This window comes from Stenella coeruleoalba (assembly GCF_951394435.1).
Source record: "Stenella coeruleoalba genome assembly, chromosome: 9".
Classification (NCBI taxonomy): domain Eukaryota; kingdom Metazoa; phylum Chordata; class Mammalia; order Artiodactyla; family Delphinidae; genus Stenella; species Stenella coeruleoalba.
The window spans coordinates 17,663,552-17,690,825 of NC_137155.1; the positions used below are offsets into that span (position 1 = coordinate 17,663,552).

General features: G+C 42.9%; 1 protein-coding gene across 4 annotated transcripts in view; it reads left to right on the top strand.

Annotated features, from left to right (window-relative positions):
- The window catches only part of PUS7 (pseudouridine synthase 7), a 107,709-nt gene that overhangs the window by 44,106 nt on the left and 36,329 nt on the right, over positions 1-27,274 (top strand). For 3 of the 4 annotated variants that reach the window (XR_013829863.1, XR_013829864.1, XM_079932076.1), the window contains exons 2-5: positions 13,566-13,983; positions 14,860-14,944; positions 15,078-15,179; positions 22,568-22,712. Coding sequence is in view for 2 of the 4 variants with exons in the window: in XM_079932076.1 (XP_079788202.1) it covers positions 13,566-13,983; positions 14,860-14,944; positions 15,078-15,179; positions 22,568-22,712 (750 nt within the window). In the remaining 2 variants the exon portion in view is untranslated. Of the gene's footprint in view, positions 1-3,565; positions 3,792-13,565; positions 13,984-14,859; positions 14,945-15,077; positions 15,180-22,567; positions 22,713-27,274 lie in introns of those variants that run through there. The other variant, XM_079932077.1, reaches the window with a different exon arrangement.

A 27,274-nucleotide genomic window follows, 5' to 3' on the forward strand; every position in this document is an offset into this window, starting at 1 on the left:
TTTAAAAGGAGCATTCAGAGACAAAAAAAAAGTGATAGTAGAAATGAGAATTCAATAAAAAGGTGGAAGATAAATGTTGGGAAGTATCCTGGGGGGAAAAAAGCAAAAGGACAAAGAAATGAAAAATATGAAAGAAAAAATAAATTAGAGGACCACTACAGGGGGTTCAAAATACAAAAAATAAGAATTGTAAAACAACAACAACAGGGATTAGGGAAGGAGTTATCACCAACAAAACAAGAAAATTTCCCCCAAACTAAAGGTCATGAATTTCCAGCTTGAAGAGGTCCCACTGAGTGCCAAGCACAATGGGTACAACTTGACTCATCCCAAGGCTCATCATTGTGAGATTGCAGCACACTGGGGGCAAAAAGACAATCCTAGCCTTCCAAAGAGAAAAAGAGATCATTTAGAAAGGATCAAGAATCAGCATATCTTTTGATTTCTCAAGGGTCACAAAGAAAGCTAGAAGACATGGGAGCAGGTCTATTAAATTCCAAAGAAAATTTATTTCAAACTGAAATTCTGTACGTGACTAGTAAACTACCAATCAAGTGTGGATAAAGAATAAAGGTGTGGGGCTTCCCTGGTGGCGCAGTGGTTGAGAGTCCCATGGGTTCATGCCCCGGTCCGGGAAGATCCCACATGCCGCGGAGCGGCTGGGCCCGTGAGCCATGGCCGCTGAGCCTGCGTGTCCGGAGCCTGTGCTCCACACGGGAGAGGCCACAACAGTGAGAGGCCCGTGTACCACAAAAAAAAAAAAAAAAAAAAAAAAGAATAAAGGTGTGGGGACTTCCCTGGTGGCGCAGTGGTTAAGAATCCGCCTGCCAATCCAGGGGACATGGGTTTGAGCCCTGGTCCAGGAAGATCCCACGTGCCGCGGAGCAACTACGCCCGTATGCCACAACTACTGAAGCCCGCGGGCCTAGAGCCCGTGCTCCGCAACAAGAGAAGCCACTGCAATCAGAAGCCCTCATACCACAATGAAGAGTAGCCGCCGCTCTCCGCAACTAGAGAAAGCCCACGCACAGCAACGAAGACCCAACACAGCCAAAAAAAAAAAAAACAAAGGATAAAGGTGTGTTCAGACATTCAAGAGCTCAAAAAATTTCCCTTTCATTTATTTCTCCTTCCTCAGGAAGCTACTGGAGATGTACTCCACTAAAATGAGGGCTAAACAAAGAAAAAGAATGCATGGGATATAGGAAACAGAAGACACAACACAGGAGAAAAATAAAGTGGGAAGCCCTGAAAACAGCTGTGCACTAGACGTAGATGGTGCAGGTCAGAAGGCTCCAGAAGAGGCTCCTTCAGAAAGATGAGACTGATAGAACTTCTCATCTATCTGAATCTCTGGAGGGAGAGGTTTAAAGAATCATTAAGAAGGCTTAGTGATGAACAGTAAAAATAAGATCATTATTAACTGCAAGAAAAACAAAAAATTGAGGAGAAGTAATCATAGTATATTACTTAGCTCAAGATGTGAGTAATGTTTACCTAATTATAATGAAGTAAACACAAATCTGTTTTTAAAAGTACAGTATAACTGGGAACTTCTCTGGTAGTGCAGTGGATAAGACTCTGCGCTTCCAGTGCAGGGGGCCCGGGTTCAGTCCCTGGTCAGGGAATTAGATCCCACATGCATGCTGCAACTAAGAGTTTGCATGCCACAACTAAGGAGCCCTGGAGCTGCAACTAAGGAGCCCACATGCTGCAACTAAGAAGCCTGCCTGCCACAACTAAGGCCTGGTGCAAACAAACAAATAAATATTTTTAAAAAGGTACAATATAACTATATTAGGCAGATAAAGGGAAGGGAAGTGTGGTGGGGCTGGGGGAAGGAAGAAGAGCTAAACCCTAATTTTCCACAAGTGAAGTCAATAGATAGTGCCTAAAAGTGAGACATCAAGAAATAGCAATGCAAACATTTTACATAGAGAAATGAAGGTAAAAAAAATCAAAATAACCAGTTGAAAGATGAAGTGACTTTGAGGAAAGGGAAACAGGGAAGGGGCAGGGTGGGGATACAGTCTCTTCTGTTTCATTGCAAAACTTACAAGGTTTCTATAGAATTATTTGACTGTAAATCACAGATATGTATAATTGATAAAAATAAAAAATAAAATTAAAGGAGAAAAAAGATTGCTCTAAACCCCAATTTTTACCTCTGAACAATTCATATTCCAGTGAAGGAAACAGATGAAGTTTAAGATTGAGTGCAGTAAGTTCAACAAGGGAAATGTTTGCAATGACTGAGGGAGCACAGAAAACAATTAACTACTATCTGGGGAATGGAGAGAGTTATCTAAGATGGACAGAATGCTAGACAATAATAAGGATGAAATGAGATAAACTGTGTGTGCTAGGCACTTAGCAATCCATAGTACTGGTGTGGAGTTAAAAGCAGGATCCTGAATATTATACATAATATACATGTTAGGATGTAATTTTAGAGTCAAGGAGAACATTAAACTGTCAAATGTTTATTAGAGGGAGTTGGAATGGGGAAGAAGTTTTGAACACTCCTGTGTTATTTTAACTATAAAGGCCAATAAAGAGCTGCCTTTTTGGAAAACAAAAAAGCAAAAAATGCATGTTTTACTTGGATCTTGTCTAAGGAAGTTTAGGCTGAAATGCAAAAAGGGTAGGTTTTGATCGTGGACCCAGTTAATGTCCAAAGAAACGTGAACATTCTTTCCTCAATACGTGCTTGTGGGGAGTTGGGCCACAATCTCAGAGAAGGTACTTTTTAAAGTACAGTTGACCATTGAACAATACAAGTTTGAACTGCCCAGGTCCATCTATACAGATTTTTTTCAATAAATACTTACTACAGTACTATATCATCCGCAGTTAGTCGAATCCACGGATGTGGAACTGCAGATACAAAGGGCTGACTATAAAGTTATACTTGGATTTTCAACTGGAAAGAGTTGGTGCCCCTAACCCCTGCATTGTTCAAGGGCCAACTGTATACGAAAATTAAAAGTTTAGATTGAATTTCTACTGTGTGGGTGTGGTAAAAATACTTGCAGTTGCTGTCATTGGTACATTAACCTATGAATTAACCACAGTTCAAGAAAATGTGATTGTACATGCATTAGGGACGGAAAAGTACTCAAAGTACTTAACTGAGGCGAATAATATCAGCGGAAGGCAGCATAGAACGCAACCAGTCTTAGCGAATTACGTATGATCAGCTAACCAGATTCCCACATGTAAACCCAGATTTTAAAAACAAGTCTACTGCTGCTATGGAAAACTATATGGGGGTTGGTCAAAAATTTAAAAATGTAATTACCATATGACACAGCAGTTCCCCTCTGGGTATATACCCGCCGCCAAAGCGCAGGTGCGACCGCCTGAGAGCTCATGGAGTGAAAGGACCACGGTGAGCTCCAGCCTCGCAGGTTGCAAGGCCAAAGGGTGCAAGCAAGAGGCTTCCCGGGAGCCACTGAGCAGGGGTGGGAGGGAGTGGGCGGGACCTCCTCCACAGGTTGGTGGGCGGGGGCGGAGGAGGCGTGGCCGGCGGCGGAGGGCGTGCTCCGCCCCGGGGTGGGGCCAGCCGGCAGCGGCGCGTCGTTGCGCCGCACGTGTGCGAGGCCAGCCGCTGTGAGTCCGCCTGAGCGCGGCGGGGTCCAGGTGCTCACCGAGCTCGCTGCTTATGCCTGGCCGCCCTTGCGGCTGGTTCTTACGAGTGGCCCTTGCCGCCGCCGCCCTCCTGCGCCCGGAGCAGCGCGCCCGCCTCCTTGTCGCCCGGTCCGCGCCGCGCGCGCGCTCTCAGGCCCCGGGTAAGTGTGCGACCTCCCCACAGCCGCCCGGGCTCTGCGGCCAGCCCTCGGCCCTGCCACGCGGCCCAAAACCCCGCCCGGAGGGGCAGCGTAGACTGGGAAGGCGTCCCGGCCGTGGTCTGAGCCCGCGGCGCGCCCGAGGCGCCTCCATTACGGATCGTGCCTGCGGGAGCGTGGCGGGAGCCCGGCTGGTTCTGCGGTTCGGCGGTTCCAGCCCCGCCCCCAGCTCTCCCGGCGGGTCCTCGCAGGCGCCGCGCCCTCCCTCCTCCCCGCGGCGCTGTTAGCCCGAGGATCTCAGTCCCACTCCTCCCTTTCTTTGCCCCTGAGGCTCCCTAAACTCTTCTTCCTCCCGGAAGAGAAAACCCGCCTTTATCCCGAAGCCCTTTATAGCTTCCGTACACCGCTGAGCCAGGCTTCTACCGGGTCCAGCCCACGTGCTTTCGTTCTCTTATTTATCTGTCATTACTAACAGCGAACCTACTACGTGCCAAGCAGGCACTCAGGTGACTGCTTGTTTTGTATACGTTTTCCAGTGTAGGAGCAAACCGGAGTTTTTCTCGGTCAGTGTTTAATGAGTGGATGGAGGAGGTGCTGCTGGGCGTGTTGACCCATCCGCACGGAGTCGTTACCGCCAACCCTGCACCGAGAGGTTTAACAGTACACCCTCATTGCCTGGGTATTAGCGCCTGCCAAGAAATAGGGTTTGGAGAGTTTAGTCTTTCAAATATTTGGTTCCGTTGTCCGACCCTTTTTTTTTTTCATTCCGAAAATATAGGGTTACTAAGGACTTTTGTTTCAAGTCTCTAATCTGTGAAGCCGGCATACCCCCCATCACCTTGGCAATCCTTGCCTTGCACCTCCTTGCCTTGGCAATCGAGGCACCTGCCCAAAATCAGACTGTACACTCATACTGGATAGGCAGTGATGTTGTTCAGTCATTAGGCAAAGTAGCCAACAGTTCGTGTGTATTAATTTATAACTCCTTTTGAACGTATCTTTTGATTGATAGAAGCTGGTGCAGTAGAGCTGTTAATGAAACGTGGCTTTTGGCCCCAAGTAGGAGAGAGAAATAACAGCCCAGCTGGTCTGTTGAATAAGTTTGCTCCTGCCTCAGGTTCTTTACAGGCACTGTACCTGCTGCCCGAACACACACATCTTTTCATGTCTTCCTTCAAGTCTTTGCTCACAAGGCACTTCGTTAGAGAGACTTCACTAAAGAGCACCCCTCGTACTCTCACTGTCGTTACTCTGCTTGACTTGTAGCTCTTATGCGTGCATGTTCTGAGATTGTTTTATTTTATTCTCTGATATGTAAGCTTAATGGGAGTAGGAAATTTTCCTCTTTTCCCCAGTGCCTGGAACAGTGCCAGACACATAAGAGGTGGTTAATAAGTATTTGTGAAATGAATGAATCTAAGGGACTTAATGACTTCGCATATTAGAGTGTGGTATGTGTGCTGCCCTGAAGAGAGTGCTCTTTATTGTGAAAGCTGGAGGGATTCTTGATGGTTTGCAGAGGACGGAGGATAGATGCATTTAAAAAGTGGAAGTTGTGGAGGGTTTTGAAGTACAGATAAGATTATTATGGGTCTTCTTTAGATGTTCATTTTGCAGGAAGTAATGTTAAGGGACTGTCAGTCTTGTATTAAAATTTTGAAAATGCTAAACTTTATTTTTGTTGTGGATTGTAGAGGAAGCTTATTGGTGAATCTAATGTCTTAATGAAACAGACTTTTAAATACTGTTAAAATTGTAATATTTCTAATCCCATTTGGCTCGTTCAGAGTGTAAAAGAAACAAAACCTATTACTTTAGTATTCCCTCTAAAGAATTGTGTAGGACGTTGAGTTCACGGGTAAGTATCATTAAATTTCATTCTCTTCCCAGTCGTAGCATCAAGTTTCTGGTCGATAAAGATTTTAGTTGACATTTGAGAAGCTCTCATTAGTATCATGGATAGTGTTTTTGTACAGCATTATGTTTCTTAAAATTTTTTTTTAATTTTATTACCATTTAGAAAACTCATAAAACTGGTCCCTTTACTCCCCATCCCCCCCCTTTTTTTTAAAGCCAGTCATTTTTTACAGCTTTGAGGTAGAAGGCTTGAATATGTATGTTTAGATTATCCTGAATGCAAAGCTCATTTCCTTAGGGAAATCAAATGGGGGCGGTCAGGGTTGTTTTATTTTTCTGGTTGAATTCTTCTTGGCCTCTTGGATGTTCACATGATTCATTCTCTCTCTCATTTAAAAATTATATTTCATTTCAGTCTTCTCTTTTGTGTAGTTTCTGCTTAAGAAAACAACACTGATTTGAGTTCTGCCTCGCTTAGCACAGACGTTTGCATACCTGTTCTAGCAAATATGTTCTCGGCTTCTAGGCCCACAGACAGAACTTAGCAAAATTTATATTGAGTGATTTATAATCACTTGTGCTGTATATACTTTAATAATCTCTGTGTTAGGGCCGTTGGCTAAAACAAATGGAAAGTATACTTTTGTTTAATGAGCTTGTCTTTACAATTAAATGTAACAAGAAAAAGAGATCAGGCAAGTGTCCACAAGTATCAAGAAAAGGACTGCCAAAAGATACTAAAGGTCTGTTTATTTGGTGCTCTTGGCAGTGCTTTGAGGGTCTCTTAAAATTAAATGGTATCTGAAGGAGAAAGCCATGTTTAATCATTAGTCCAGAGAACAAAAGAAGCATAAGAAGCTTTGGTTTTCCCCAGACTCAGCAATACAGTTCTGCAGTGGAAACCATCCATAATAAATATTAATGACCAACAGTTGAATAGCAGCAGCTAGTACAGACCTTTGACCAAGTCATCATTTTCAGCTTTAAAGAGAAAGGAACTGATACTTAAGAGAGGTGACCCACGTGGTAAATGGCAAAACCTAGATCAGGCTCCAAGTCATATGCCCAAACTGCCAAGCAAGAGTTGAAACCAGTGGTTGATACTTCAGATCCACGATCTGCTAGTATTCTCATTCCAGGGATGTTAGGTGTAACAATGCTGTCCTAAACCTTCTAGAATTTCATTCACATAGGGGAGAGTGAGGAGATGGGGTGATGTCCATATTTTGGCTTAGGTGACTGGTAGTTTGTTGCTAACATTCCTTGAGAGGTGCAATTTAAAAGAAGTGCAGGGCTTCCCTGGTGGTGCAGTGGTTAAGAATCTGCCTGCCAATTCAGGGGACACAGGTTCGATCCCTGGTCTGGGAAGATCCCACATGCCACAGAGCAACTAAGCCCCTGCGCCACAACTACTGAGCCTCCCCTCTAGAGCCCGCGAGCCACAACTACCGAAGCCCACGCGCCTAGATCCCATGCTCCGAAACAAGAGAAGCCACTGCAATGAGAAGCCCGCGCACTGCAACGAAGAGTAACCCCTGCCCCATGCAACTAAGGAAAGCCCGCGTGCAGCAACAGAGACCCAGTACAGCCAAAAAAAATTAATTAATTAATTTAAAAAATAAATAATAGGGCTTCCCTGGTGGTGCAGTGGTTGAGAGTCCGCCTGCCGATGCAGGGGACACGGGTTCATGCCCCGGTCCAGGAAGATCCCACATGCCACGGAGCGGCTGGGCCCGTGAGCCATGGCTGCTGAGCCTGCGCGTCCAGAGCCTGTGTTCCGCAACCCTGAGAGGCCCGCGTACCGCAAAAAAAAAAAAAATAAATAAATAAATAAATAAATAAATAAATAAATAAATAATAGAAGTGCATTTGTGGTGGGAAATGATGAGATCACTTTGGGGCATGTTGAATTTGATGTTTGATTCTACCTCTTATCAGACTATGTGACCTAGAGCAAGATACTCTGTTTTTTAGTGGCTAAGGTGGGAATACTAATGACCCCTAAGTCACAGGGTTGAAGCAAGGCTTGATTGAGCTCCCTGTACACTATCATTGTTTAGCGGTCGTTATGATTGCCTTGGACCCCTCCCCTGAGTAAATCAGGGAGTTGGAGATGCGTCTTGGCTGGAAAACTTGGGAATGAGAAGGGAACAGGACTGGGGAAGCCCAAATTTAAGCAGCATGTTGAGTAGGAGGGGAAAAGAGCACCTGAGAAGCAGGACAAAAGCACGGAGTAGAAGCCAGATCTTCCACCAGAATGTAAGCTCCACGCTGGCGGGGCGTTTATTTGATTTGCTAGGGTGTCGCATGCAGTACCTGGAAATAACGCCTGGTACAGGGGTGCGCGGTGAGTATTTGCTGAGGGGATGGAGTGCAGGGATGAGGAGTGAGTGACTGTTAAAAGGAGTCTGGAATTCCCTTCAGAAGGGTGCAGTTGCAGGAGAATGGTTATAATAAGGGGTCTTGTGAATGTGCTGGAAGGAGGTGTGTCTGTCCCAGGATCCCTGTTTTCTTTGTGAGTGGCACACAGGACTTGGAGAAGACCCTGCTGACCAGGGATGGCCAGGCAGTATGGAGGGCTGTCACAAGAGGAAGTCCCCTCACTTGGTGATGTTTTCTCCAGCAGCAGCCAGGAACACAGATGGAGATAGTAGGATTGGTACTTGGTTGAGGTTTAGCAAGGATCGTGCAGCTGGGCTAGTGAGCAGGAGTGTTGAATGTGGCTTAGGAGTTAAGAGCTGTTGAGGTTTGGGGCGCTTGAAGAAATGAAGATGGAAGGGGTGGTATCTTGGGACTGCAGGTCTCTGTGTTTGAAGAACAAGTGATGGGAGAGAGGGAGCAGTAGAGCTGGACAGAGTGGTGGTTTGATGAGAATAGAATAATTAGTGTACCTTTTGATACCTTGAACTCTTATTTTTATTATAAAAAATTTCAAACATGCCAAGTAGAGAGAATGATGTGATGACATCCCCATATTCTCATCACCCATTGTTGTTTCAACAATTATCAATTCATGGCCAGTCTTGTTTTAAATCTATACCCCACTGCACTTTCATTCATCACTGGTAAACTATTCTGAAACAAAGTCCAGACTTCATATCTTTTCAACCATAAAGATTTCATCCTGTATCTCTAAAACAAAGATTCTACTTTTAAGTGTAACCACAATGATATTATTATACCTTAAAAAGTTGACCATGTTATCTTTTAATGAAGATACTTTTTTTTGTTTTCTAATTAATTAATTAATTTTATTTATTTTTGGCTGCATTGGGTCTCTGTTGCTGTGTGCGGGCTTTCTCTAGTTGTGGAGAGCGGGGGCTACTCTTCGTTGCGGTGCGTGGGCTTCTCATTCTGGTGGCTTCTCTTGTTGCAGCGCACAGGCTCTAGAGCGCAGGCTCAGTAGTTGTGGCTCACGGGCTTAGTTGCTCCGCGGCATGTGGGATCTTCCTGGACCAGGGCTCGAACCCGTGTCTCCTGCATTGGCAGGCGGATTCTTAACCACTGTGCCACCAGGGAAGCCCCATGCTATCTCAATGTCATCAAATATCCTTACTGTTTCAGTATACCTGATTGTTTTATAAGTACCTTTTTAAACAGTTGATTTGTTTAAACCTGGATTCAAAGAAGGATCCACCCATTGCATTTCTTTGTAGGTTTATCTGTACGTTACCCTTTCCTCTTTTTTGTCTTGCTGCTTATTAGTTGAAGGACTGTCCTGGTCCTTGTTGAGTTTCCCACATTCACACTTTTGCTAATTGCTTCTGCATGGTGGTGTTTAACATCTTTTGTCCATGTATGCCATCTAAACTAGTAGTTAGACATAGGGTTTCAATCAGTAAGAACTTCATAGATAACAGCGTGTCCTTTCAGGGGCCTGCAGTGTCTGGTTGTCTATTTTTTGTGATGTTAGTGGCCATGGATGTCATTGCCCAGGTCCAGTATTTCATTAGGGAATTGCTACTTAGTAGGTCTTTGATACCTGTAGATGGGGAACAGTTTCAGCACCTGTTTCAAGAATTCTTCAAAATATCTATTGATGCTTGTTATACCTCTCTGGATTCTCTGGCAGGCACAAAAGAATTACTGTCCTCAAAGAATCTGCAGACCTCTTGAGGGAGAACAGGGGACTGGCATTTATCTAGTTCCTACTGTGGCCAGCCACTCTGTGTTTGTCATCTCATTTAATCTTCACCACAGTCCTGTGAAGCACGTATCATTCCCGTTTTACAGCTGAAGAACAGAGGCTTGGAGAGATTAAGGAATTTACTCAGACCAGTTACACAGCTAGAAAGTGGTGAGGGAAAGCACGGTATCTGGGTGCCCACATGGGTAGTGCAGATGAAGGGAGGTAAAATGGGAAGACATGGACTTAACAGAGAGGAAGGCATGGGAGTCAGGGCTCGTGGTCTTCAGATGAGTCTCAAAGGACAAGGGAGCCCAGGGCTGAGACAGGTGTGGAGGACCTCCCGCAAGAGAGAGCTCGTGAATGGTCAGGCTGGGAGTGGGCACCTGTGCGGGCTGGGCCTCGGTCGTCGGAGGCCTGTGTGGAAGATAGTGGCACATGGTGCTGGATGATGGATGGTGCCGAAGCAGAAGGTTGGAGCAGAGGAAGTAACTGGTGTTTCCATCCAGGCTTATGGCCATCACGTTGTTGAGAGGGAGGCTGATGAGTTCTCTGCGTCCTGGGTAGGAGGTAGACGTCCTGCAGACCGTGAAGTCTGAGCCCCGCTGCGGATGTGGCTGTTACTGGCCGTGCTCTCCTCTTCTCACCTCAAGAAGGGAATCAGAATCTGCTGGTAGATCCTGTCCTGCCAGCTGGGAACGTTGTGAGGGTTTTTTGTTTTCGTTTTTTTCTAGAGCTGTCTGTGTCTTTAGTGGCCAGCAGGCTGCTTGAGGGGGATGAACCGGGAGGCGCGGGTGGCCCCAGTGCTGGATTGTAGGTGACTGAGAACTCGCCTAGGTAGTGGCCCATCATCCCAGGCTGATTTCTACCTGGCTGAAGGTCTTGCCATTGTAGATGCCCACCATGCTGCCCACCGTCTCGGGCAGGATGATCACGCTGCACAGGTGCTTCTTCACCACCTGGGGCTTCTCTGTGGGTGGCACCGCCTTCTTGGCCTCGTGCAGGCACTTATGCAGTGACGCCGCTCCCTCCGAAGCCCGTGGTTCCGCATCATCTGCTCACAGGACATGTCCAGCCCCTGGTTGAGGTCCACACCGCCACTGGGGCATCGGGAAGCCATTGTGGGTTTGGGGTGAGAATATGTGTGACACAGTGTAATAAGTGGCCATGGGATGTACCCCAGGTGCCAGCAACACCGCAGGACTGTACGTGTGCTTATATCCCTCCTACCCCTCATGCCTCTTCCTAGGGTCCCCGTGTCAGGAAGAGCTCCCCTTATCCTCTCAGTTCCCCGAGACAGAAAACCTGAGTCATCCTGTAGCATTTCCTCTTTCCTCTCACATTTATCACCCAGTCCTGTCCGCACCACCTCTTAAGTGTCCCTGAATCCACCCCTCCTTTCTGTCACCTTTGCCTCAGCCTTAGATCAGGTTGTACTGATTTCTTACCTCAGTTGCCATCTTACCTAATCTCCCAGCCTAACCCCGGTTTTTCTCTTTGAAGGGATACCGCGAAATCTCTCTGACTTATGCATCAGGTGACGATTTGTTTTTTCGGATGTAATCTCCTCAGTTCAGCTTGGTGTGGCTTCCGCCAGCTCCCCAGCTTTAAGTGTAGGTTCTCTGCGTGTGTGTTTTACCCTCGTGATGCATGGTGAGCTCAGTGGGGTTGCTCCCGCGCTCCATGCTCTCCCGTGCCTCTGCACATGCTGTACCACCTTCCTACCGCTTTTTGCACAGCCTCTCTCTTACTCGTTCCCCAAAGCTTGACTCGGGTGTTCACATCTAGTCTTCCATTAGGAAGAGGTCTTCTCAGACCCCCTCACGCCAATGCCCCCTGAGGTCTTCTGTGTGTTCCCATGTCTCAGGGAAGCCCTGGGCCCTGCCTGCCTCCGTCACTGGTGTGCAGGCTCTGAGGACAGTTTCGTTGATATAAAGTGAGAATGAAACACCATCAGAATCTCATAAACTAGCATTCTCTTTTACTATACCTTGCTTAGAACACGTAAAGAATAAGTGCTTTCTTACTTGGATTAGACATAATTTTGTATAACTAGTTGTAGTCTACTTCAGTTCCCGTTTCTTGGTTTCTTCCATTTTCTTTTTTTTTTTGTCTTTCAAAGGAAATTGTTTTTACTGACATTTTTCTCTACTCCCCCCCCTCTTCTTTTTTTTTTTTTGTAGCCTTCCACTTTTCACTTTTCTTTCCATTCTTGACTTTTGACAATGAGGCAAGATCAAATACGGATTCTTTTTTTGTGTGTTTTTTTTTTTTCTTTGCGGTACGTGGGCCTCTCACTGTTGTGGCCTCTCCCGCTGCAGAGCACAGGCTCCGGATGCGCAGGCCCAGCGGCCATGGCTCACGGGCCCAGCCGCTCCGCGGCACATGGGATCTTCCCGGACCGGGGCACGAACCCGTGTCCCCTGCATTGGCAGGCGGACTCTCAACCACTGCGCCACCAGGGAAGCCCCGGATTCTTAAAATTTAGTTCATCATTATTATTCTACTGTAGATGCTTCTGTAGGTGGGCTTCTTATTAACCAAGCCTTGGAGAACTAGAATATTCTGCTCATTTATGTTCTTTATGTTTACCAAGTTCGTATGTTAATTTTAGCATTTCCCTATATAGGTAATATAGGAAGAAGCTTTATCCTTATTTCAACAAGAGCATCAAATAAGATCAAACTAGACAGGCACTTGCGGTCTTAGATAAGTGTGTGCTCCGTACTGGGAAGTGCATATGGTTTCCTAGACTTTTGCTTGGTACATTGTGTATGGGCCAGTTAAATGATAATCTGTATTTTTTAACTTGTGGCAAAATACACATAACATCATTCTAACCATTTTTAAGTGTGCAGTTCATTAGTGTTAAGTACATACACATTGTGGAACCAATATATAGAGCTCTTTTTCATCTTGCAATACTGAAACTCTATACTCATTAAAGAACTCCCCATTCTCCTTGCTTTTTAAAAAAATATGACATGGGGCTTCCCTGGTGGCGCAGTGGTTGGGAGTCCGCCTGCCGATGCGGGGGACTCGGGTTCGTGCCCTGGTCCGTGAGAATCCCACATGCCGCGGAGAGGCTGTGCCCGTGGGCCATGGCCGCTGAGCCTGCGCGTCCGGAGCCTGTGCTCCTTAACAGGAAGAGGCCACAGCAGTGAGAGGCCCGCGTACCGCAAAAAAAAAAATAATAATAAAAAAATAAAAATGACATCGTATCAGTCATATTAGTAAATGACTCATGTTAGTAAATTTATTTATATACTTTTAACTTAATCAGCTTTTCTAAACGATAACAATATACGTGAAACAAAACTCAGGTGCTACAACTGTGGTATTCAGTAAAAACAAGTCTCCCTGCTCTCCGCAGTCACCTACACCCTCTCCTAGAGGTAACTACCTTTCCCGGTTTCTTTTCACATTGTTTCTACATGTTGTTCAGTTTATGTACCTAGATGTCATTATTCTTAATTTTTTGTTAATGTAAAAGTACTGAGATGAGCATCCTTACAGTTAAAACTTTAAGCACTTTCTTAATAATTTTCTTAGGATAATCCCTGAAAGTAGTATTTCTGGGTCAAGAGGCATCCATATTTTTAAGGCTTTTGCTGTCAAATTCCCTGCAGAAATACTGTACCATTTTTCTATGCCACTAAAAGTATATTTGGGAGAATTATTTTCATAAATGATATTTAGGACCCTAGGAACAAAGTTAAATATGCCTCTATTTGCTGAAACCCAATTCTTTATTGAAGTGATTGTTACTGCCTGCTCTTTCTTGCTTCTAAAAGGTTCTCTTAAATGTTCTCTTGGAACCTTGAAAATGGAGATGACAGAAATGACGGGTGTGTCATTGAAACGGGGGTCCGTTGCCGTCGAAGATAATGACAGTGTGGCCCCAGGTGAGGCAAAGAGACAGAAGGTCTCAGAATGCTGTCCGACCAAAGGTCAAGACGGGCTAGAGAACAACTCTCTACCCAGCGGTGAAAAGGTGCCTGGGCCACCCGAAACGGCCGGAGAGGATAAAAAGAATTCTGACCCCCAGTCGGAGGAGGAGGGGGAGGAAGATGGCCTTTCAGAGGAGGGGGAGGAGGAGGAAGAGGCAGAGAGCTTCGCCAGCATGATGAAGCACGGGCTCACCGAGCTGGATGTGGGCATCACCAAGTTCGTGAGTTCTCACCAAGGATTCTCAGGAATCTTAAAAGAAAGGTATGTTTCGTTTATGTCAGGTTGTTTTAGTTATATTAGTTCTTTTCTCTAGAAAGAAATCAGCAGTCCTTTTTTCCATTTAGCTTTCTGTGCCCAAGGATTGTTCACACTGATGGTCAATAAGGAATAGGATGAAGGAAAGCTGCCTGGATGAGTAAACGAAACTATCTGAAGATAAAATGACTAAATAACAATTTCCCTGTGGCATCCCCTGTCAATATGTGAATGGGTGCTGTTTATTTCCTTAGAATATATTACTTTAAATGGTTTCAAGTTTTCCCTTGAATTGATCTTAAAAATTTTTCACCTGAATGAGCCACATCTGCAGGAGAAAGAAGGTGGTCTTTGGAGCCAGGTGGATCTGGGTGTGAATCCAGTTCAGCCACTTCATAGTTACTTAACTCCTCTGAGCTTCAGTATCCTTGTCCAAAATTGGATCATAATTCTACCTGAGGGTTGTTGAGAGTATTTTAAATAATGTCTGTAAAGTATTTAGCATAAAGGTAAGCTTCCGGGTGGTTCAAGGTAGATACACAGGCTTCTGATTTGATTAAATTTACTGTGTTTTGTGATTTACTTTAGAATGGACTGTATAATCATAGGGCAACATTAATAAGCTTTGATTTAGGCATTTTTCTGGAAGACTATTCTAGAAGTTCAGAGGGTCTTTTCTGTACATTCTGGTACCAAGCCAAGGTGTGGCTTAGAATTCATTGTGAAACCAGAAAACAATAACTCCGTGACTTTGCACTGAAGGTTTTTATTTTTAATCCCTGTTTTGCACAATGATAAGGCTTACTGTTGAGAAACTTTCTCCTAAAATTAATAGGCAGCAAAATGTTAATGCTCTGAGAGTTTACGTTTTCTTTTCCTCAGATATTCTGACTTCGTTGTTCACGAAATAGGAAAAAATGGACGGATCAGCCATTTGAGTGACTTGTCTGTCCCAGTAGATGAAGAGGTAAGAGCAGCTCTCTAGCAGAAGTCACCTTCTGAATAAAAATAGCCTTTCCTGGAGATCATAGAAATACAGAGCTTTGACAGCCTCGAATTCTGTGTGCGACTCACTGGGAGTTCTCATGGTTGTTTTAAAGGATCCTTCAGAAGACGTATTTACGGTTTTAACAGCTGAAGAAAAGCAGCGTTTAGAAGAGCTCCAGCTTTTTAAAAATAAGGAAACCAGTGTTGCCATCGAGGTAAGTAGCACAAAAACGTATGAAAAGGTTTTTTAGGGTTTTATTTTATTTTTTATTTATTTATTTAATTTATTTATTTTGGCTGCACCGGTTCTTAGTTGTGGCATGGGGGATCTGTAGTTACCGAGTGTGGACTTCTTAGTTGTGGCATGTGGACTTTTAGTTGCGGCATGCATGCAGGATCTACTTTCCCGGCCAGGGGTCGAACTCTGACCCCCTACATTGGGAGTGTGGAATCTTACCCACTGGACCACCAGGGAAGTCCCCAGGGTTTGAATTGCTTCTTGTTGGGTGGATGTTAATAAATGTCTTTTGGAAAAATTACAGTAGTTAACAAAAGGATGGCTTTGCCCTTTTTGATCTAAAAGTGCATTGCACTAAAAATGTTTTTATCAGTGGCAGATAACGAGTATCCAGATAAGCTATGGCCCCCAAAAAAAAAAAACAGTTATGTTTCTGCTTAAAAAATTTATGTGACCACAAATCAACAAAGAAATCTGTTGTTTAGAACTGCAAAGTGACCATTATATCACACAGTGTCTGCTGCAAAGGACTGTCGCAGCCTGACAATGGTCCTGATAGGGAAGCCCTGGCTCCAAAGGCCTCGTGGTCTCAAATTGGACTCTGGGAGGGGGAGGAATTGGGGGAAGGAGGTAAGGGAGTGTTGCTTTGCTCATCTTGAGTCTACTTCTGCTATTCAAGAAAAAGAGAGCTTAGCTACTAAATAGAACAGTAAATGCCTTTTAAAAAGATTTTCATTATGAAAATTTTATTCTCGATTAGTGCTGTCCAGTGGAATTGTGGTGGATTCTTTTTGTTTTGTTGTTTGTTTTTGTTTGTTTTGTTTTGTTTTTTTGGCTGTGCCGTGTGGCATGTGGGATCTTAGTTTCCTGACCAGGGATCGAAGCTGTGCCCCCTGCATTGTAAGTGAAGAGTCTCAACCACTGGATGGCCAGGGAAGTGCCCTGTCCAGTGGAACTGTGATGCGAGCCATGTTTTTAATTTTAAATCTTCAAAAAAAATGTAAAAGTAAAAACAGGCAAAAAATTTTGACAGTATATTTTATTTACCCAAAATATTTCAATATGTAATCAATATTTAAAAAATTACTAATGACATGTTTTACTTTCTTTTTTTCCTACTAAGTCTTCAGAATCCAGTGGTATTTTATACTGGTAGCACATCTCTATTCAGACTAGCCACATTTCAAGTGCTCAGTTGCCACGTGTGGCTAGTGATGACCATACGGAACAGAGCAGCTCTAGGTGATCTCTGTAGCAAAGCAAATATGTTAACAAGATTTTAAGAATCTTGAAGCACAAGATTATTAGAATTTAAAGTTTATTAAATTCATTTTGTCCTATATTTTGGCGACTTGCTGGATTTGGGGTTGTTTGAAATTTCTCCTTCCATTGCTCCCAGGTAAAAAGAGTTTACTGTAACTTTTCAGAATTTATTATTTGCCTCCAACCCTCATCTCCTCGTCTACCCACCAAAATTCCCCAAATATATGTACTGTTAAAATTTTAGGGATCTTTAATTACTGAATTTACTCATAGACAAAATGTCCAGCAATGCCAAGGAGAAAATTCCTAAGAATTGGTTTTGAGAGCTGTCTAGGAGGATGATCCAGGCTTCCGTTGCTTGTGCAACGCAGATACATATCTTAGCCCCATAATACACTTTTCCTACAGAGATGGCAAGATTTACTGTCACCTTAAAAATCATAGTTATGCCATCTACTGAAAGGTTTTACATTAAAGAGTATTAACCATGGGCAAGTGTCCTCATCTAAAAAATAGGAGGATGGACTTTCTGAATTTTTGAGGTCTGAATATGTATTCATTCATATACACTAATTATGATTCCAGCTCATTGCTTTCAGTGAATTCTAGATGTAGACTCACTTTTTTGGTGGAGGTGTGGTGGGGGGGGGCGTGCTGCGCTGTGCCGCTTGCGGGATCTTAGTTCCCCCACCAGGGATTGAACCCAGGCCCCCAGCAGTGGGAGCACAGTATCCTAACCACTGGACCTCCAGGGAATTCCCTGGCTCACTTTTTGATATGAAAATGTCACTTATCTATAATTATAGTGTACTTTTCTTTTACATTTTTAATTTTGCTAGAATATTGTTAGGTTTAGCTAGTAGTAGTTACATCTTCTTAGCTTGCAGGTTGCAGTCCATCAGTGGGTCATGAAATCAATTTAGTGTAACTTAACCAACATTTTTTTTTAATTGAAGTATAGTTGATTAAAAGTGTTGTGTTAGTTTCTGGTGTACAGCAGAGTGATTCAGTTTACATATATATATATTTTTTTTCTTTTTTCATAATCTTTTCCATTAAGGTTTATTACAAGATATTGAATATATTGATAGTTCCCTGTGCTATATAGTAGGACCTTGTTGTTTATGTACTTTATATATGGTAGTTTGTATCTGTTAATCCCAAACTCCTAATTTATTCCTCCCCCCATCCCCTTTCTCCTTTGGTCACCGTAAGTTTGTTCTCTACGTCTGTGAGTCTGTTTCTATTTTGTAAATAAGTTATTTATTTTTATCATATTTTAGACTGTACATATCACATATTATATGGTATTTGTCTTTCTCTGACTTACTTCACTTAGTATGATAATCCCTAGGTCCATGCATGTTACTGCAAATGGTATTATTTCCTTCTTTTTTATGGCTCAGTAATATTACCTTGTATATATTATATGTACCACATCGTCTTTATCCATTCATCTGTCGATGGACATTATGGTTGTTTCCATGTCTTTGCTATTGCGAATAGTGCTGTTGTGAACATTAGGGTGCATGTATCTTTTCAAATTATAGTTTTGTCTGAATATATGCCCAGGAGTGGGATTGCTAGATCATATGGCAATTCTATTTTTAGTTTTTTGAGGAACCTTCAGACTGTTTTCCATAGTGGCTTCACCAATTTACATTCCCACCAACAGTGTCTAAGTGTTCCCTTTCCTCCACACCCTCTCCAGCATTTGTTATTTGTAGACTTTTTAATGATGGCCATTCTGACCAGTGTGAGGTGGTACCTCATTGTGGTTTTGATTTGCATTTCTCTAGTAATTAACATTGTTGAGCATCTTTCATATGCCTATTGGCTATCTGTATTACCTTCTTTGGAGAAATGTCTGTTTAGGTCTTCTGCCCATTTTTTGACTAGGTTGTTTGGGGTTTTTTTTTTTGATATTGAGCTATATGAGCTGTTTGTGTATTTTGGAAATTAATCCGTTGTTAGTCACATCATTTGCATATATTTTCTACCAGGTGGTAGGTTGTTTTTTCATTTTTCTTTTCTTTGCTGTGCAAAAGCTTACAAGTTTGATCAGTTCCTATTTGTTTATTTTTGCTTTTATATGTATTGGCTTGGGAGACTGAGCTAAGAAAACATTGCTACGATTTATGTCAGAGAATGTTTTGCCTATGTTCTCTTCTAGCTTTATGGTGTCAAGTCTTATATTTAAGTCTTTAAGCCATTTTGAGTTTATTTTTGGGTATGGTGTCAGGGAGTGTTCTAACTTTGTTGATTTACATGCGGCTCTCCAGCTTTGCCAACACCACTTGCTGAAGAGACTTTTTCCCATTGTATATTCTTGCCTCTTTTGTCAAAGATTAATCAGCCATAGGTGTGTGGGTTTATTTCTGGGCTCTCTATTCTGTTCCATTCATCCATGCGTCTGTTTTTGTGCTAGTACCACACTGTTTTACTGTAGCTTTGTAATATTGTTTGAAGTCTGGGGGGGGTTATGCCTCCAGCTTTGTTCTTCCTCCTCGGAATTCCTTTGGAAATTGTGCGTCTTATATGGTTCCATATAAATTTTAGGATTATTTGTTCTAGTGCTGTGAAAAATGTCATGGGTAATTTGATAGAGGTCACATTAAATCTATAGATTGCTTTGGGTGGTATGGCCATTTTTAACAATATTAATTCTTCCAATCCAAGAACATGGGGTATCTTTCCATTTCTTTGAATCATCTTCAGTTTCCTTTATCAATGTTTTATAGTTCTCAGCATGTAAGGCTTTTACCTTGTTGGTCAGTTTTATTCCTCAGTGTTGTTTTTTTTTTCACTGCACTGTGCAGCTTGTAGGATCTAAGTTCCCTGACTGGGAATTGAACCTGGGACCGTGGCAGTGAAAATGCTGAGTCCTAACTACTTGACCGCTAGGGAATTCCCAGTTTTTTGGGTTTTTTTTTTTTTTTTTTTGATGCGATTTTTCAAAGGATTGTCTTTTTGCTTTCCCATTCTGATATTTCATTGTTAGTGTAAAGAAATGCAACTGATTTCTGTATGTTAATCTTGTAAACCTGCTACCTTGCTGAATTCATTTATCAGTTCTAGTAGTTTTTGTGTGGAGTCTTTAGGGTTGTCTGTATATAAAATCATGTCATCTGCATATAATGACAGTTTTACCCCTTCTCTTCCAATTTCGATACCTTTTATTTCTTTTTCTTGTCTGATTGTTGTGGCTAGGATTTCCAATACTATGTTGGATAGAAGTGGTGAGAGTGGGCATCCTTATTCCAGATTTTAGTGGGTAGGCTTTCAGCTTTTCACTTTTGAGTATTAGGTTGGCTGTGGGTTTGTCATAAATAGCTTTTATTATGTTGAGCTTTGTTCCCTCTATACCCACTTTGATAAGAGTTTTCATCATGAATGGATGTTGAATTTTTTTTTTTTTTGGCTGTATGCGGGCCTCTCACTGTTGTGGCCTCTCCCGTTGTGGAGCACAGGCTCCGGACGCACAGGCTCCGTCAGCGGCCATGGCTCACAGGCCTAGCAGCTCCACGGCATGTGGGATCTTCCCAGACCGGGGCACGAACCCGCGTCCCCTGCATCGGCAGGCGGACTCTCAACCACTGCGCCACCAGGGAAGCCCTGGATATTGAATTTTATCAAATGCTTTTTCTGCATCTATTGAGATGATCATGTGATTTTTGTTTTTTCTTTTGTTGATGTCACATTGAATTTTTTTTTTTGGTTGCGTCGTGTGGCATGTGGAATCTTAGTTCCCCAATTAGGGATCGACCTGTGTCCCCTGCAATGGAAAGTCCCTCACGTTGATTTATTTGTGTAGACTGAACCATCCTTGTGACCCTGCGATGAATCCAACTTGATCATGGTATATAATCTTTTTTATTTGTTGTTGGATTCAGTTTGCTAATATTTTGTTAAGAATTTTTGCATCAAAGATATTGTTTTTTTTTGATAGTGACTATGTCTGGTTTTGGTATGGGGTGATGGTGGCTTCATAGAATGACTTTGGGAGTGTTCCCTCCTCCTCAGTCTTTTGGAAGAGTTTGAGAAGAATCGGTATAAGTTGTTCTTTGTATGTTTGGTAGAATTCCCCAGTGAAGCCATCCGGTCCTGGACCTTTGTTTGCAGGGAGTTTTTAAATTACAGATTCTGTTTCACTTCTAGTGATTGGTCTGTTCAAATTATCTATTTCTTCTTGATTCAGTTTTGGTGGGCTGTATGTTTCTAGAAACTTGTCCATTTCTTCTAAGTTGGTGAATTTCTTGGCATATAATTGTTCATAGTATTCTCTTAAGGTTTTCTGTATTTCTATGGTTTCGGTTGTTATTTCTCCTCTTTCATTTCTCATTTTGTTTATTTGGTGAGTGTGGCCAGAGGTTTGTCGATTTTTGTTTACCCTTTTAAAGAACCAGCTCTTGTTCACCAACATTTTAAAAATGTAATAAAATAAAATAGAAAGTAACAGTGTATTGCACATCGTAAGGATAAATACTGTTCTGTAAATTTCTGTTCGATTTTTTAATAAGGAGCAAACACATACATATTGCTGGCTATTGATTCCAAGTATGAAATGTATTTCTCTGTGTAAGACATGCTCAGAAATTGAAAAACAGTTGTGTAACTAATAAGTTTACATTTTCTTGGTGTAGATTTTTCTTTTTGTGAACAGATGTACTAGAATGTCATCATAAAGTTACTCAGTATAGAACAGGATTCATTGGAGGCAGTAGTAGACTTGACTATCCGGGGAAATGAGTTTCTGACATCCCCAAAAACCCAGCTTACCTGCTTTTCCATGTGTGAGCCCTGAGGTATTCGTTGTTCAGCCGAGTCCCTAAGGGGGAGCGTCTGTGATGGGTGGCTCTGGAGTCAGACAGCCTGAATTTCAAATCTGGCTCTTCCACTCTACAGCTATATAATCTTAGACACATTCCTTAACTTCTCTCAGCCTCACTTTCCTCATCTCTTAAGTAGATATACTGGTGGCATGATAGGGAGCTGATTGGGATTAAGTAAGACAGTGATTGTGAAGTGATTGGTACAGTGCCTGGCGGCTGTACAAGGTCAATAAATGGGCTGGTTTTTTTTTTTTGGCTGCGTTGGGTCTTCGCTGCTGCGTGCAGGCTTTCTCTCCTTGTGGCTAGCAGGGGCTACTCTATGTTGTGGTTTATGGGCTTCTCGTTGCGGTGGCTTCTCATCTCGGAGCACAGGATCTAGGTACGCGGGCTTCAGTAATTGTGGCTCGCTGGCTCTAGGGTGCAGCCTCAGTAATTGTGGCGCACGGGCTTAGTTGCTCCACGGCATGTGGGATCTTCCTGGACCAGGGATCGAATCCCTGTCCCCTGCATTGGCACGTGGATTCTTAACCACTGCGCCACCAGGGAAGTCCCAAATGGGCCCTTAGGATTTGCAGTATTGTGAAGCTCTAAAAGATTTCTGATAGGAAAGTCACCTAAATGTCCATTGAAAGATGAATGGGTAGAGATGTGGTACATATGTACGATGGAATATTACTCAGCATTAAAAAGAATGAAATAATGCCATTTGCAGCAACATGGATGGACCTAGAGATGATTATACTAAATGAAGTAAGACAGTGAAAGACATACAATGTGGTATCATTTATATGTGGAGTCTAAAATATGATAGAATTGAACTTATTTACAAAATAGAAGCAAACTCACAGACATAGAGAAAAAACTTATGGTTACCAAAGGGGAAAGGGGGGAGGGAGGATAAATTAGGAATTTGGGATTAAAAGATACACACTACTGTATATAAAATAGATAAACAACAAGGACCTACTGTATAGCACAGGGAATTATGTTCAATATCTTGTAATAAACCATAATGGAAAAGAATCTGAAAAAGAATATATATATAGATATATGTATAACTGAATCACTTTGCTGTGCACCTGAAACATTGTAAATCAACTATACTTCAATTAAAAAAATAATTGAAAAAAAGACTTTTGAAATCATACCCCTGTACTTTGGTTACTTCACATCATTATTAAGATGAGTAGTGTTTTTACTAATTCCTTAGTATTATTTCCTTATTTAATGTTTGTCAAATTAGTAGTATCATTATCTGTGTTTTTAATAGGTTATTGAGGACACCAAAGAGAAAAGAACCGTCATCCATCAAGCGATTAAATCTCTGTTTCCAGGATTAGAAACAAAAACAGAAGATAGAGAGGGGAAGAAGTATATTGTAGCCTATCATGCAGCTGGAAAAAAGGCTCTGGCAAGTAAGTATGCTAGTGACTCGGCATTTCTTCCGTCTCCTCCTTCTCTCTGACTGTTCATGTTCAAGGGTCATTTTGCGGTTGTTCAGAGAAGGATATTGATCATGTCATTCCTTCAAAGAAGGCGAATAATATCATTTCAGATGCCAGAGCAATCCTGCAGACTGTGTCTGGTAAGGGGACAGTAGGTCTTATATGTGAGTACGGATTTGCTGAAATGATAGTGGTGCCTGAGAGAGAGTCTTAGGAATTTGACATGTTCCCTGAAGAGCAGAGCAGGCTGAGTGGCAATTCAAGAAGAAAACGGAAGGATATTGCTCATTCTGTGCTCTTAATGGAGGTAAGGAAGCTGTCAGATGAACAGAAACTGCTGTCACCTATCCCAGTGGCATATTCTGCAAAGTCCCTCTGTTGAAAGTGCTGCTGCTTTCCAACCGTGAGTACCTTCTTCACTACACATAAAAACGTGGGATATATAGAAAACCACCCCTTCGCCCAAGCCCATCTTTCACTGAGTAGCATTCATTTGAAATGGGTGTGTTGTCAGTACATCCTGTTGATATTTATGTTCTGTTTTCTCCAGCCATGAAGATTTCTATTTGCACATAACCTTAAGAAAAATTGGGTAATTTTTCTTCTTTTACCTGTCAAATCAGCAGATAAAATTTTAATGAGAATTACAGAAGGAAAAATTGTTTCCTCACCTTCTCCCCTACCATCGATGACACCTGTTAGTGAAGAGTTATTTCTAGGTATATATGTTGGAGTAAAACTCGATGATTGTTATATAACAAAAGAGCATTCAAGCCATCAGTGCTTTGTCAGTATTCTCTTAGGTTAATGCTGTGAGTGGATGAAGCCTTAATTGTCTCTAACTGTGGTTCTAGTGAAAGGAGAGAGTGTGAGAAAAATGGGAGAAATAAGGTTTAGCTGTGCCTGAGAAAGTCATGTCATCAAATCAGTAAGTCTGGTTAGTGACATAGTGAGAAACCTTGAGCTGTGGGGAGGAGAGGATGGAGGCCGGATGTCACTTCTCAGCGGATACCAGAAAGGGCAGTGAGATGATGTGTTCTGGGACTGCTTGAGGGCACAAGTTTTTTTTTTTTGGTTGTTTTTGTTTTTTAATTAACTTTGTTAATTTATTTAAATAAATATACACAAAAAATTATAATTCCAGCATATAATTCATGAAAAATTATATATTAAATATTCTCTGTTATTGATGTTAAACGTTTCATATTCAGTGTATACTTATATTTATGACAATGTCAATTTGGACCAATCACATTTCAAGGGATTAGTGCCCACATGTGGGTTGTACCTGCTATAGTAGACAACACAGTCCTAGGCCCCAGCATAGGTCTGAGTTGGAATTCAATACTTCTTTTGTTGTACCTTATTTGATAAGATAGAAATTTTGCTAATTATTTTTATTTTTATCGTGACCTATAATGATGGAGGGCACAAATAGTTAATCATTTCTCAATCCACAGTCTAACGGCTTGGGTACTAGATGTTTCTTTGATGTCTGAGTCACAGAATAAAATATAACCTTGACAGCTTTTCTGCAGCCAGGGTTGTCCAGGCGAATTAAGCCCAGTGGGAAATGATGCGAATGGCTGTTTTTTTCTATTCTCCCACAATTGGCATGTAGCTGGTAACTCATCTAGCTGTGGAGGAGAGAAGGTGACTTCCTACACAAAGCAGATACCTTGGTGCATTCAGTCTTCATTCTCTTGAGGAGCCCAGGTTGAGAAGGGCTGCTAGGGAGGTGTTCTTTATAGAGATGTAGTCCTCGTTGGTCAGCTACCCTCTTGCAAAGGCAAGAGGAAGAGGCAGGGTCTCATTCTGACGACTGGTCACGAGGAAGCAGATTGGAAAAGGCAATTTTTTTTTTTTTTTTGGACTGGTTACTTCTTGGAAATGATTGTTCTATCTTAGAGGATGACCTAAGTATTTTTGTGATGTTGGCATTTGCAGGCCAAGGTGGCCAGTACAGTTGCCCGCTCAAGTGAGTGGTTCCATATCTCTCGTGTTCTGTCTTTATCTGCATTTTCTGTGCTTATTCCACACCCACCTTTCTTTTTTTTCCAATAAAAAATTTCCCTGTTTTCCAAGGGAGGTGCTGAGCTCTGTGTGACATGAACACTGCTGCCCCCCACCCATTTCCCTTCTCACATCTTCAGTAAAGTATGAATTTCTCACTGTAAAAAGCATGAAGGCAGGTCCACTTGAATCAGTGCTTGGATGGAGATCGCGACCTCTCGGGCTCGAGGGGCTGTGGCGTATAGTCAGAGATGGACTAGAGGTCTGCCATCTGCGTGTTCCCGCCCACCTCCTCATGGACCCAGATGGGCACCTGAGAGCCTATGAGTATCTTCTACAGATCTGGCCCCCCCTGCCCCCCTGCAATCTGGGAGTGGCCTAAAGTAAGCAGCATTCAGAAAGTAGGGAGAGCTGGTGCCTGAAGATGGCTGTTTGTGCCTCTGCAAACAGAATGCAATACCAGTGACAGCTCATCCTCCTGGGCCACCTTGCTAAGCATTTGAATGGATTAGCTTTTAAAAGCTTCATTGCAAAGCTAAGATAGAATGTTTTTAGAGCTCCCTCACTACCAAACCCTGACATAAATTGTTACTGGTGGGTCATGCATTATCTACCAGATTTCCAACATATTTTTTTAATCTTTTTTTTTTTTTAAGTTTTTATTTTTATTTATTTTTGGCTGCATTTGGGTCTTTTTTTTTTTTTTTGCGGTATGCGGGCCTTTCACTGTTGTGGCCTCTCCCTTTGCGGAGCGCAGGCTCAGCAGCATGGGTCACGGGCCTAGCCTCTCTGTGGCATGTGGGATCTTCCCGGACTGGGGCACGAACCCGTGTTCCCTGCATCGGCAGGCGGACTCTCAACCACTGCGCTACCCGGGAAGCCCGGGTCTTTTTTTCTTTTTAATTAATTAATTTATTTTATTTTTGGCTGCATTGGGTCTTTGTTGCTGTGCGTGGGCTTTCTCTAGTTGAGGCGAGCAGGGGCTACTCTTTTTTGCAGTGCGTGAGCTTCTCATTGTGGTGGCTTCTCTTTGTTGCAGAGCACGGGCTCTAGGCGCGTGGGCTTCAGTAGTTGTGGCATGCGGACTCAGTAGTTGTGGCTCACGGGCTCTAGACCGCAGGCTTAGTAGCTGTGGCACACGGGCTTAGTTGCTCCATGGCATGCGGGATCTTCCCAGAGCAGGGCTTGAATCCGTGTCCCCTGCATTGGCAGGTGGATTCTTAACCACTGCGCCACTAGGGAAGTCCCTGCATTGGGTCTTAGTTGCTGTGCGCAGGCTTTCTCTAGTTGCGGCAAGTGGGGGGCTACTCTCCATTGCGGTTCGCGGGCTTCTCACTGCGGTGGCTTCTCTTGCTGCGGAGCACGGGCTTTAGGCGCGCGGGCTTCAGTAGTTGTGGCACGTGGGCTCAGTAGTCGTGGCTCGCCGGCTCTAGAGTGCAGGATCAGTAGTTGTGGCTCACGGGCTTAGTTGCTCCGCGGCATGTGGGATCTTCCTGGAGCAGGGCTTGAATCCACGTCCCTTGCATTGGCAGGCTGATTCTTAACCACTGTGCCATCAGGGAAGTCCTAGCAGATTTGCAACATTCTTTACCTCAGATAGGGCCATGCATCCTAAAACACGGGTGTGGTAGATTCTAAATCACGGTGGCCAAACACAAATTACCAACTGTTATAACTCAGACGTTATTTTGTGTGTTAATCCAGTCTGATAGGGCACATTGATTTACCTACTAAAGCATACATATGGTATTATTCTGAAAATACCATCATTATCATAAACCATATACTCAGGTAAATTAACTTACATTTTGAGATAGATAGTATACATCCCCAAAAACCTTTTTAAACATTTAAGTTAAAAAATTTTTTTGTGCCATGTAATATGTAGAGATTCTCCATACTGTGCGAAATGAATGGTTTCCAGGAGGCATACCTGGATGGAGGAGTCCACAGAGACTCAGGAAGAAGAGCCAGACAGATACAAAGTTAAGTTTCTGGGAGAGCCTGGTGTTATGCAATCCATAGGAAGAGGGGATTTCAATGATAGAGTGGTTAGCTGTGGAAAATATTACAGACAGTTCCAACAAGATTGGAACTCTGAAATATGTCCACTAATTTTTATCAATATGGAGATCATCAGTGTCTTTGCCAGAGCAGTTCTAGTGGAGTGACTGGAAACCAGTTTACACAGTAGGTTGAGATGGAAGATGAGAAATACACCGTAAAGAGAAGGAGAAAGGAAAGGAACATGGTTAAGGAGAGGGAGACGTAGGTTTGACTTTGAAAATGCAAGAGCCCTGAGCATATTGATATGCTGACGGGAAAGAGCCAGTGGAGAGGGAGGGGGCTGATGATGGCTGGAGCAGAACCCCTGGGGAAGCTGCAGGGTGGGTGTGCAGGTGCAGCAGGGGAAATGGACTTGAATAAGAAGGAAAGAATGTTCTGCATGCTACCCATCCTGTCATCTTTCTCGAGCTACAAACATTTTTCCTTCTTTATTCATGAGGATCTCTGTGCTC